Below are 13574 nucleotides of genomic sequence, written 5' to 3' on the forward strand. Positions count from 1 at the left end.
GTAGTCTCTTCCGTATCGCCGCACATAACACAAGAGCTGTCACCGAATATGATATTCCTCTTAGTAAGAGCCACCTTAGTCGGAATTCTATCCAAATTCGCCCTCCACATAATCCCAATAAATACGGAGATCTTAAAAGATGACCATATCTCCTATTTTGCGAAACATAATCCCAACTCAATTGTAATTCCTAAAGAAAGGGGAAACTTTAATCACCACCAACTAATAAGTAAGGGATTTCTCCTCGGCATTCTATATTATCTAACCCTAAAATTCTTTCTACATTGAATCTAATACCGACTTGAGCGTTGGAGGGTGGTCCAGAGACTTCGGTCTCTGACCCCTTCTAACGTGTTCCATGATTTTGCAGGTCTTAGATGAAACGGAGAAGACGAGGTGTGACTATGTTCATATTCATCATCGTTGAAGTACATATCCATGTAGGTTCATGCTTCTACAAGTACTGATATGTCATTCGTCTTACCTTTGTTTTGGACATGGTTTGATTTATTGTAAAGCTTTTAAATTCTGTAATGCAAACCTAATAAATATAATAATTTAATTAATAATAATTACACATTATTATTTGTGTCAAAAATTAGTAAAAATATATTTTCCACTCAGTGAATAAAACTAAATTTTCATTATTTTCCAATAATATAATCTATATCCATGGTAAAAATATTACACCATGGATTTAAAAAAGGATACAATTAAAATAGTATCGCGCGTTTTTATATTAAAAAGGAGTAGAAGGTTTTATATCATTTATTTATTAGAATTTCTACAATTTTTCTCAGACAAAACTATTGTGTAAATGATGAAATCTTTGGCTCATGGTTTTATAACCTAGTAACATTTTAACGGTAAAATAAGACTTTGAGACTAATAGGTCATGGATTCGATTACTACAAGAGAGTTTTTCTAGTATTTATTGGGTTTCCTCTTTAATTGGTGTCTAGGCATTATAACCTAGTGGAGCTGGATATGATCGGGTAATTCCGCTGATAGCACGATGATACTACAATGATTCGTCAGTAGTAATACGAATTTGCCGTTGAAAAAAAAAAACGATGAAATCTTTGAATGAGATCTTCTAAGTTTGAAAGTGGATTTAAATTTAGAAAGTTGCAAATAGAATATTCAACCATTGAGTTGCTGTCGGATAAAAATATGAAAATAGATTTTAGATACCTTTCACCACCATCAGGAATCTTTGTGCCTTTTTTTGTTTTATATAAACTAGGATGTATCCCGCCGCGTTGCGGCGGGCAAAATATGCTTCGTTATGATGACGATTCGTTAGGTTACATTATGTCCTTGATGAAAATTAAAATCAATTAGTTTCTACACATTTATACTAATTTTTTTTTTGTTGGTTAACTCAGCCCGAGACAAAAGAAAGGTTAACAGATCAAATAGGTTAACTTTTTGATCGGGTTTAACACGAACAAAAAAGACATGTTCGTCTACATATCTTGCCAAAAAGAGAGGATGGTACATTGCCAATTGCATCATAGAAACGGAAAACAAATAATAAGAAACAAAGGGAGTACGAATCAAATTGAACACATACATGAATTTATGAATGAACTGTGTCTACCAAAATGACAATGGTTTTCGTAGTTGCATTTAGCGTCAAACACATCCGGCACCATATATTTTTCTATTCTCCATTTCATTGAACAACATCTACCTTTTAAATGAATGGCCTGAAATACGCTTTTGATTCCGCTTCTGTAATCTACCATCGTTGTACACAGGTAAACAATCTTCTATTTTTTGACATATCATCAAGTCAACCCCATTGCTTACTAAAATCTATATGTAATGGAAATAAAGAAAATGATGAAATGAATTATTTTCGCAACCAGAACCCATTGACTGTCATGCCACGCCTGCTGCCACCTAATATTCACTTTATGGGGCCTAATTTCACGAGTACACCCATGCAGCCTTACTAAAAACCGACCTACCGCTGCAACTTTCCAAGAATTTTAATAAAAAAAACTTCCACTGTATCACCACTCACTCAATAACCTTCTAAATACCCTTCCCACATCTTCATAACCATAATACCTCACATTGTAACATGTCCATTGCTTCTGCCATATCCCATGATGCCGGCACCTCTTGCTACCCTTTTTAAACCTCGTTGTATGTCAAAACTATTAAACAATTTACCGACACCTCACACCTGCCACAACAAATTTCCCATTAAACCTAAACCGATATTCAGCCTAACTCAGATAACAAAAACCAAACCACAAATCTGAAAATATCTGGACCTAATGTTAGACAGATTTAAAAAAAAAATAGAATCATTTAATTTGTGTATAAAGCAGAAATCAACATTTCGAAATAAACACTTTGGCCACTAATGATTTGTAATCGAAGTTTGTAGGATGGTCAATGGTTTATGGTGTTATAAGATGTAAAAATAAAAAGCTATACATTTAGAAAGAAAAAAATCATACAGCTAAAGAATTTCTAATAAGAACAATAGTTCAATGGATAATATTATAAATAAGAATTCGATGCTTATAACCTATGTCAGTTAAGAGGTTAGTTGGAGGACATGTTATTAAATGTTAGATGATACTCAGATTCACATGGGACTATATCTCTCATTCTAACAAATGTCTACCTAAAAGAGTAAAGTCATGACAACTTAAGCTTCAGCCTCTGGATTCAGACTTGAAGTTAAGGAACCAGCTTGGTAGGTCTCATTTATCCTTAATGAGCTCGGGTTGGCGTGTTTGTTGTTAACAAGTCAGAAACACAGATTTATTAAGAGTTTTTTTTTTTACACTATATTTAGCTGCTATGAAGTATTTAACTGATTAATGACTAATCCAACTTAACATATATTCTTAGAGATGCTTGTTAAAACTGATATAATGTTTTTACCATGGAGTATTTAACTGATTCATCACTAATCCAACTTAACATTTTATAGATACATTAAGGGAAGAAAATGTCCCAGCTTGTTTGTTCTTGACTTCTAACGAACAACAGGTGTATGCATTGGATCTGTAAGTGAAGTAAATAAATTGGAATAACAGAGAAATTGAGCCTCAATTTCATGCAAGAAATTCAATTGAGGTCTAAAAACTAACTCCCTAAATCAATCTAAAGTGATTGGCGTTTGGTCAGTAACCTAACAATAACCAAAGTTTCATGATTCCCCTAAAAGTAAAACCAATTTAGGTTTACAATTTTACTAAAACGTTAATCAAAAAGATCGGCCGAATTAAAGTTAAGACTGAAACAACAAAAAAACATGTATTTGACAACATCGAAGAACATAAGTCGGCAAAAACCAATAAAAACATATCCTAACCTAGTTCGTGCGATAAAAAGTAACCTGGTTTGGAATCGTCCGATTCAAGCAACGATGATCAGCGTCGGCGGAGATGAAGATCAGTGGCGGTGTAGGGGAACCCAAGTAACCTGGGAATCGTCCGATTCAAGCAACGATGATCGGCATCGACGGAGATGAAGATCAGTGGTGGTGTAGGGGAACCCAAGTAACCTGGTTTGGAATCGTCCGATTAAAGCAACGATGATCAGCATCGGCGGAGATGAAGATCAGTGGTGGTGTAGGCAAACCCAGTTTGAAGGGTTGGGAGAAGAGGAATGAGTCGGAGAACAAAAGCGTGGTGAATGTTATTGTGTGAAACTTAAAATTACGAAAATACCCGGTACTGTAGCAATCATACGTTATCAATTGATATATATAACTAGTTATAAGCCCCCGCGTTGCGGGGCGGGGGCGTAAAACCATGCTACCATTGTTTGAGGCGGGGTAGAATCGTGCTAAATAGCAAGCCAGCAATAACCAAAATCAGGAAAAGCGGAAAAGAAAAAAATACTAATTTATGACAGCAAGTAACTCATGTGACGTAAAATATAGACGAAGTCACATTAATACCAACACATATTAGAAAGTCGAGATGGTGAAAAAGCTTTTTAGAAAATTAGGTGAAAAGTGATAACTTTAAAACTTAGAAGCAAGTAAATTAAACTTTTGTTAAATGACTAAAAAGAAAAACACCTTGAGGAAAATGATCACTTTGTTGGCTAAAATCGGCTAGGTGCTGGTGGTTCTCTTAGCAAACAATAGGACAAAATGATACAATGGCAGAATTGTAATTATCATTTTAAAGTTGTCTATACACTATAGCAAAAAAGCTACGGAAAATAATAATATCCTTAATAAAATAATGTGTCATTATGTCAAACATATAAGGCAAAATGTGAGCCCAAAATGAGAAGGCAAGAAATTATGTTGCCAAAGTAGAAAAAGCGTTAACTTCCCTGGCGCAAATATATGTTAGCAATTGATATATATATAATAATAATAACAACATTCAATACTTTTTAGTTTTAACGCATACTTTGAATTTTTGAAATACATACACAACATTACCTATGTTCACATTTGAATGAGACATGCTTTTTTTAATATTAATTTAAATTTACTATTAAAAGGTTACAATTACGACTTAATGATTTTCAGGTTCTAAACACAAATTTTAAAGTTGAGATATTTCACCTAATAATGATAAAAATGTTTAGCTACTTTTTGAAATCAGTGTGATTCATAATTTCAAGATTTTACAAAGGGTGTACATATTTCCACACTAAACCTTATCTTTACCTACGCTGCGTATAGACCTATACGCAGCGTCAGCGTATAGGGTTACACCTATACACTGCGTATAGGTCTATACGCAGCGTAGGTACATGCAGTGGCGGAGCTTGACTAAAAGTTCCGGGGGGCGGGAAGTCATGAGACCCAATTTATATATTGTATAAATATTTAGGCAAAATAATTGGGGGGCGATACTTTATAATTTTAAAATTTTCGGACGAAAAATCGGAAATTTTACACTTCTAACCGAAACATTCGGGGGGCGGGTGCACCCCCGGGTTTCCACTAAGCTACGTCCCTGTGTACAGGATCCGTACACGACCAGTCAATCAAACCTCGTACACTTTCAAATCATGCATACATACACTACGTATAGAGCCATACACAACGTATAGAAGTAACCCTATACGCTGTGTATAGGTCTATACGCATCGTATGTATTGGGCAGGTACATGACAATATAGTACATTGTCAAATATGTTTGATATACGCTGCATATAGAGCTATACACAACAAGTATACGAGGCATTTATACGCTGCGTATAGAGCTATACGCTGCATATGTCTGACAGATTTGACATTGATACGATGTTGTCTAGACACGTGAAGAAAGGTATATGCCGTGTATACAAGGCATCTATACGCTACGTATAGAGCTATACGTTGCGTATGTCTGACAGATTTGACATTGATACGATGTTGTCTGGACACGTGAATAAAGGTATACGCCGCGTGTAGATCTATACGTGGTTGATAAATGTGAATTCAATTTCCTATTTAAACATCATTTGTTTTGCCTACGAATTCAAAACAAAAAATTCTTCTTATTCATTTCTTTTGTTATAATTTCTTGATCGACTATGGAGCTAAAATGTCATCATTTTGGCGCAACAATTATTTCAGTAAGCAGTATTCTAACATTCTAACGACTCCTGGGAAGTGAATGATGTTAATGAGGAGGAAGAGGTTGTGTCTGGCGTCCTTGTTGATCAAAACATACAGTTGCCAGACTTGAACAAAGCTCCGACTCCACCTGTTGATGAACCATATTACCCGGAGCATCAAGTGTATCCTGATTACGGATACGGGTGTGAATATTCGTACGTTCAACAAGGTAATCCGGATAGATACAGTGGATACGAAGATGAGCCTGTTGATGAACCATATTACCCGGCACAACAATTGTATACGGATTACGGTGGATACGGAGATGAGCCTGTTGATGAACCATATTACCCAGCACAACAATCGTATCCGGATTACTGTAGATACGATGGATACGGAGGATACGGTGGATACGGTGATGAGCCTCCGAACACACTACTGTATGATGATTATCAACCCTCTAACCCGGGAAATAGGTTTCAAAATCAGGTTAAAATTATTATTATTGTTATTATTATTGTTAAAATATTATTATTATTATTATTATTCTTGTTGTTGTTGTTGTTGTTATTGTTATTGTTAAAATATTATTATCATTATTATTATTGTTATCTTCACCGGCTCATCTCCTCTTCTATCACCGCTCGAAACAAAAGCCGAGAGTGGTGTACGTGCGGTGACTTTTTTTTCCTTTATTACCTCATGTACAAGAGGCCGTGCGCTCTCGCACACGGGTTGGTGCAATACTTCGCCTCCGCATTTCATCGGCAGGAGCACAAATTATTATATGGCGGCGCCTACGTCACTGTGATAGCCATGTCGTTGGCTATCACCCGGAGACTGACCCACTTTTACGCCCGACGATACAGTTGAAGAGGATAGGGATGTTATCGCTATCCGGAATGAAGATTGTCAAAAGGTTCCCACCTGACAATCGGAAGCATTTTAAGGGTTTGGACGGCCAACCCTTCGCGTCGAAGGACCTGCTGGCTGAGGTATGTGATGGGCTGGGTAGTTGAGGAGTTGCAGGATCGTCGACAGCGTGATGGGTTACTTCCACGACCCTTCATTCCGGCTGCAGCATGGCATCAACATTATCAGCAGCAGCAACAAGATGATCTGCTGCCATAGTATTTTATCTTCTTCGATGATTTAGTATTTAGTTATGTTATATCTTTTGTTATGTATATACAAACTTATGTTGTATATATCAAACTTAGACAAATATATCATATTCAGTCTTATTAAAAGAGTATAGTATTTTATTTAAACGGTATAGTATAGAAACAGTGTAATATATTCAAACCGTACCCGAGTATTTCAAAATAGTTAACGTTATAAAAATTTAAAACTGCTATAATATTTTAATTTAAACGGTATAGTATGGAAACACGGTAGAATATATTTGAACCGTACCCGAGTAATTTAATAAATTTAACAGTACAAAAATCTTGAACGGTATAATAGTCGAACCGCACCGAGACTTGGTATAATAATTTAATTTAAATGGAATAGTATTGAAACAATATAATATATTCGAACCGTACCCGGATATTTCAAAATATTTAACGGTTTTAATTTAAACGGTATAGTATGGAAACGGTATAATATATTCGAACCCTACACAAGTATTTAAAAATAATTAACGGTATGATATTTAAACGTTTATAGCATTTGAACCGCACTAGACGTGGTATAATAATTTAATCCAAACGATAACAATATAATATATTCGAACCGTATATACGTTTTTCAAAAAAAATTTAACGGTATATATATAATGGTATAACATTAACGATTATATATTTTAAGCGATTTAACGTTGGAACCGGGTGAGAATTTATACCACAAATACATCAAAATAACCAAACAAAATTCCGATGGGTTATATACGCTGCGTATAGCTCTATATGCAACATATATAAAGGTTGTATGTGCCAATGATTGCTGGGCAGACTCTGAATTCTATGCAACTTATACGTTGCGTATAGCTCTATACGAATTGTATATAAACCCTAAGTGTGCAAATAAGCAGCCTTGGTGTGTGAATAGTCTGTGCCTTTTATAAAACACTAGTTTAGATCATGTGTAGTGGTACAACCAAATAATACCCCCACCCTTGGGTGTTTTACGACACGTGGCAGTCCAGTCAGAAAAGGGGCATTATGAGGTGTTTTTCATAAATGAGTGTGGTGGGATAATACCCCATATGCCCAAAGAAATCATTACCCAATTATTTTTTTTTACCAAATTGAAACTAATAATATTTTAATAATTAATTAAAAAATACATAAATAATAAAACACAAACACATTACACATAGTAGTACCCGTCTTAATTTTCGTCTTCGCTTTTGCCATTCTCGTGATTTTGGTCTTCCTCGTCATCCGATTCTTCCTCTCCCTCGTTTGGAATATGTCGAACCGACCACACGTTTTCAACCAAATCAACCCCTAACGCATTATGTGCGGCTTCAGACCGCATTTCATGTGCATTCTTCACTCTGTCTTCCATTGTTGCTTGGGGATATTCCTCTGGAATATTGCTCTTCCTTCATCTTCCAAAATCATATTATGCATGATTATACAAGCGTAAATAGCATCTCTCATTATTTCTTTGCTCCATGCACGACAAGGATTTCTCATATAATGCCACCGTTGTTGAAGAACCCCAAAGCATCTCTCAATATCATTCCACGAATACTCTTGAACTTTTTTAAAGTAAGCTCTTTTTTCATCGTACGGGTCCCTAAGCTTCTTCACCACAATCGAATACCTAGGATAAATTCCATTGGACAAATAGTATCCGTGCGGGTAGTAGTTCCCGTTTGCATTAAAAGATGCTTTCGCAGCTCTACCAAAAATATAGTCCTCTACAAATGGAAATTGCTCGAAAACGTTTATATCATTGCATGACCCTGCCACACCAAAGTAAGCCGACCAAACCCAAAGGTCATGTGAGGCAACCGCTTGAAGAATAACAGATGGTCCGTCTTGGTCACCTCGTATGTGTTGACCTCGCCATGCGGTCGGACAATTATACCACTACCAATGACAACAATCCGAGCTCCCGATCATGCCCGGTAAACCATGGAGATTAGAATGGACCTTGTAAATTTGTTGAAGGTCGTACCATGTGGGCTTTCTCAGATAACACACACCGTACAAATTTATAATACCTTTAACAAACATATATAACTTTAAGCTAAGTAAAAAAAAATATGAGTGCATGTAAAGTTTATAGTATAGTAATGTACCCTGACAAAAATGCTCCAAGGTATCTCGCGTTGTTTTCTCGGTCATTTTTAAATACTCGTTGTTGATGTCCGTCGTGTTTCCGTACGCAAGGACTCGTAGAGCTGAAGTACACTTTTGAATACCGGTGAATCCAAGTGTCTCTCTCGCATCCGGTTTTTGTTTAAAATAATCAAAGTTGTTTTCCAAGTCTTCAGCGAGGCGTAAAAATAAACGTTTACTCATCCGGAAACGACGCCTAAAAACTTCGGGGTTTGGGTAAGTAGGCGCTTCATCGAATTAATCTTTCATCAACCGATCGTTTGTCGCACGTTGGTCTCGTTGAATCTATATTCTCTTGGTAAAACTTCACGTTGAGGCCGGCTACAATGCTTCATATACCGAGCCGCAAGTTCGCACGCACTCGTAACCGCCTCTTGCTCAACCTCCTCATCGGTTGAGTCACACTAATCCGCTAAAAAAATTGTAATAATAATTTGCAATGGACGACGAGCAGGTGGGGAAATCCATTTTTATATAAAATGGGTTGTAAAAGATTTGTTGTTTGATGTTCTAAGTGAAGGTTTTTGGTTTTGGTTTGTATAAAATGAGTGAAGGTTGGTATATATTCTCATTGTCCAAAACCAATTGAACAAGGCGTGGAAAAAAGAACGACAAACAGATTTTTTTTGAAAATAACGCCCAGGGGCGGTTGACCGGCGTTTTGGGGCTTTTTTTTTTTGGAAAAAACACTCAAAACCCCCACTACGAATGTTCTTATAAGAAAAAAATTATTAAATAAAACACCGGTGCCCTTACGTTTTCTACAGCATCATTTGAAAAAAAAATTCGCGTTGAATGAAAGAAAAAAGTATGTATGTTAAAATGTATTAGGGATGAGCTCGGTACCGACCGGTACCGAACCGGTATCAGAACCGAAAGTACCGGTACCGAAAATCTTCCAAAGCAGGTACCGGTACCGAATATACCCAGTACGGTACGGTTCGTTACCGGTATTTGAGGGTAAAAATCGGTAAATACCGGTACTGAATCGGTACTGTACCGGATCGGTACCGAAAATGTCAAAAGTCGGTACCGAAAATGTACCCAGTTCGATACCGGGTACCATTTGCTCATCCCTAAAGTGTATTCTGCTATAAAAGGTTAATTCTAAGAAAAAAGATTAAGATAAAAATGATTGAATAATAGTTTACAGGGTAAAGCCATTCTACAGAGTACCTAAAAGTGTCCAAAGACATACTGGATCACAAAATATAACAAAATGTCGAGCCAAATATAACACAATGCCAAAAATACAACACAGTGCTGAAGAAAAAAGACTCATTGAGTCACAAAAAGACACAATTACGCAAATATAGAAAAAACGCAATGATAAATAGAAAGACACAATGATGTAAATAAAAAGTCTAGAATCTACAAGCTAAACATCTAAAAACAAAAACATAAAATCTCACATAGTAGAGTTTGATGAGACGGTTCCAATGCCGCTTGAATGAGGTTAATTGGAGTCCGTTTGATACCCTTCCTACGACTTTTTATTTTTAGGAGACTTTGTATTTGATTGTCAACCTAGTTTATATATAAAGAAAAAGTATATCGTAAAATATGCCTTAATGTACATTGCGTACACGATGACAAATCGCACGTTGTGTTATAGAAAGTGGAAATCGCATGTGTTAAAAAAAACTGAAGTCGCACGTTATGTTTATAAACAATGAAATCGTATGTGTGTAAGAAACTGAAAACCACATGTGTTAAACAAAAGGAAAATCGCATGTGAAAAAAATGGAAGTCGCACATTATAAGCCTAATTTCGCATGTTGATTCTGAATCACGTACGTAATATACGTTAAGAGATTTTGTACGTTAACCGGCCTTATATAAAATTGTAGTGTTTTTTATATATATATTTAATAGCAGAGATCATGATTCATGAACAAGTGCTTTACATGTGTGTATTTGGAAAAAAAAAATATTTGGATCACATCTACGTTCCAAAATACACGCTTTGTGTATCTTTAAAATTTAATTCTCATGGTTTTTTAATATTGATTTATGGACACGGTCGAACATAATAATTTTTAATAACTTTTTATTGCGATATTTATTGATTAAAATATTATTTAGGTAGCCTACCCTTAGATTTTTCATCGGATGACATTATTATAAGTGTGTTATAAATATTTAATTCGTTTATTGGTGATAAAAAATTCACAATATCTAAAAATTAATATTTAATTGATTATAATACTAAAATCGACTGTTGGTCGCTTTCACATTCTTTTTCATCGGTTTATTTTCTACGAATTATTTAACTTTAAAGTTGTTGTAAAGAAGATAATTATAAAGAAACAAACAAATAAACAATCAAGGACGCTAAACGTTGTTGTCTTCATTCATGTCATGTGACTATCGCCTCCGGTTCCAGTCTCTTGGCGGGTAGTGGTGGGTTGCGGTGATGGTGGAATGTGAACAAGGTAGTTTGTGATGGTATGTGGTGATGATGGGATGTTGAATGTGGTGGTTGCTTGGTTGGGTTGTTTTGGGTTGGGTGCATTAGAGTGCACTTGTGGAAAAAAAAAAAAAAAACTAGAAAGGGACATGGACACCAGTAGTTGGAAACAACGTTGCCTTCCACACCACCCCACTCATTTTGTTTTTTGTTTTTTTTTTTCTAATTTTCCACTAAAACCTAATATTGTCACGCATGATGTCATCCCATGACCACAATCTTATAGATTCTTTCTAAATTTAACTAGGATTGCGACCCGCCGCAATGCGGCGGGGAATCTTTAGTTATAACTAAGTCGATCTAGGACTCGCACGTTATGTTAAACTTGTCAAACGGGGAAAAATAGACGATGTAAAAACGTTCACCGACACACGCACGATGCGTCGTGTTAACTCGCAAAATTAGAACGAAACGTTAAAACGTTAAACCAAAGACGCACGTTGCGATGTGTTAAGTCACAAAATTTAGAATCAAGCATAAAGCGAAAACTTTGTGTAAAATGAAAACTATAAAGGACCAAGTTGAAAGTAAAAAAAGTTATGAGTATAGATTGCAAAAAAAAAAAAAAAAAGTTTAAGGTTAGAAGTAATAAAACAAATGGTTTTAGGTTAAAGTAATTTATGAAATACTTTTTGGTGAAAAATAAAAAAAAATCAATTTTTTTTAAAACCCCCAAAGCCAACGTTACGACAACCATATACATAACTTTTTTTCTTTGAAAAACCCCAAAGCACACCCCGCGTTGCGGCGGGGCGTAAAACGTTGTCAAATAGTACTAATGTCACACAACCGTCATCGACCACCAACACTGACTCGACCTAGGGTGTGCGTGTTGCGACGAACCTGTCAAACATGGGAAAATAGAGGTAAAAACATTGAACCACACATACACGTTGCGTCGTATTAACTGACTGGAAAAAATTTAGAACTATACGTAAAACGAAAATTTGCGAAAGATGAAAAGTATAAGTGACAAAAGTTACGAAGTTAAATTGCAAATGCACAAAAAACTTGCAAAGTTATATATGGAATAATTTTGGTTAAAGTAAAAAAACAAATTATGTAGGGTTAAAATTGAAAAAAGTAAAAACCTTTGGATTAAAGTAAAAAAATCAAGTTTTTTTTGGAAAAACTTCCAAAGCTCAATGTACAACTATTGATGCACAAAAAACTTGCAAAGTTATATATGGAATAATAACCCTTTATGTTTAAAGATAAAAAAAGTTAAACCTAAGAGAATCTTTTAGAATATTTGATTTAAATTAGAGAGGATAATATTTGTCATTAAAAAATTTAAAGAAGTTAAAACTAATTTATATTAAATGTAAATTAGAGAGGATAACTCGTCAATTTTGAACATAAAGGATAGTGCCTGAAAATAGGTATAAAGATAAAAGATAATTATAAATGTCTCATCTCAAATGTCACCAATGTGTTTTGAACGCATTATCTAGCCGTAAACAAGAGAAAACTACACCGTTGACATCTTTGAGCATCTCCATTTAAGCAACCAAAAACACATCCATGAGACTGGATGACACAATTACCACCACTGATGTGCATCATAAATTTCAGTTTCAATTCGTAATATTTTTATGAGTTTTGTGTCGAAATAAAAAAATAATCTGTTAATCATATAGTAAAACCAATGTGGATCATAAGCCAATTAAAATATATTCAAGTGGGTTCAAAAAATAGTAAATAGTAATAATAAAACCATGCTACCATTGTTTGAGGCGGGGTAGAATCGTGCTAAATAGCAAGCCAGCAATAACCAAAATCAGGAAAAGCGGAAAAGAAAAAAATACTAATTTATGACAGCAAGTAACTCATGTGACGTAAAATATAGACGAAGTCACATTAATACCAACACATATTAGAAAGTCGAGATGGTGAAAAAGCTTTTTAGAAAATTAGGTGAAAAGTGATAACTTTAAAACTTAGAAGCAAGTAAATTAAACTTTTGTTAAATGACTAAAAAGAAAAACACCTTGAGGAAAATGATCACTTTGTTGGCTAAAATCGGCTAGGTGCTGGTGGTTCTCTTAGCAAACAATAGGACAAAATGATACAATGGCAGAATTGTAATTATCATTTTAAAGTTGTCTATACACTATAGCAAAAAAGCTACGGAAAATAATAATATCCTTAATAAAATAATGTGTCATTATGTCAAACATATAAGGCAAAATGTGAGCCCAAAATGAGAAGGCAAGAAATTATGTTGCCAAAGTAGAAAAAACGTTAACTTCCCTGGCGCAAATAT

General features: G+C 35.1%; 1 protein-coding gene and 1 long non-coding RNA gene across 2 annotated transcripts; both read right to left on the bottom strand.

The window, feature by feature from the left end:
- Positions 1 to 1492: 1492 nt before the first annotated feature.
- On the bottom strand, positions 1493 to 3753 carry LOC110898396. The gene is made up of 2 exons (XR_002569385.2): positions 3368 to 3753; positions 1493 to 2197 (listed from the first exon to the last, which is right to left on the bottom strand). It is a non-coding gene; the product is annotated as an uncharacterized LOC110898396 (long non-coding RNA).
- Positions 3754 to 7876: 4123 nt separating this feature from the next.
- On the bottom strand, positions 7877 to 9229 carry LOC110901153. Its single transcript, XM_022147998.1, has 3 exons — positions 9178 to 9229; positions 8198 to 8459; positions 7877 to 8093 (listed from the first exon to the last, which is right to left on the bottom strand). The coding sequence occupies exons 1-3, from the start codon at positions 9227 to 9229 to the stop codon at positions 7877 to 7879; spliced, it is 531 nt and encodes a 176-aa protein (XP_022003690.1).
- Positions 9230 to 13574: the final 4345 nt, after the last annotated feature.

This window comes from Helianthus annuus, chromosome 13, assembly GCF_002127325.2.
Source record: "Helianthus annuus cultivar XRQ/B chromosome 13, HanXRQr2.0-SUNRISE, whole genome shotgun sequence".
Lineage (NCBI taxonomy): Eukaryota > Viridiplantae > Streptophyta > Magnoliopsida > Asterales > Asteraceae > Helianthus > Helianthus annuus.

Coding starts and splice junctions, on each gene's coding strand:
- LOC110901153 (XM_022147998.1), bottom strand. CDS start 9,229: ATGAGGAGGTTGAGCAAGAGGCGGTTACGAGTGCGTGCGAACTTGCGG. Junction 8,460..9,177: donor GCGTGCGAACTTGCGGCTCG/GTATATGAAGCA, acceptor TTGGTGTGGCAG/GGTCATGCAATGATATAAAC. Junction 8,094..8,197: donor TTTGGGGTTCTTCAACAACG/GTGGCATTATAT, acceptor TGGAAGATGAAG/GAAGAGCAATATTCCAGAGG.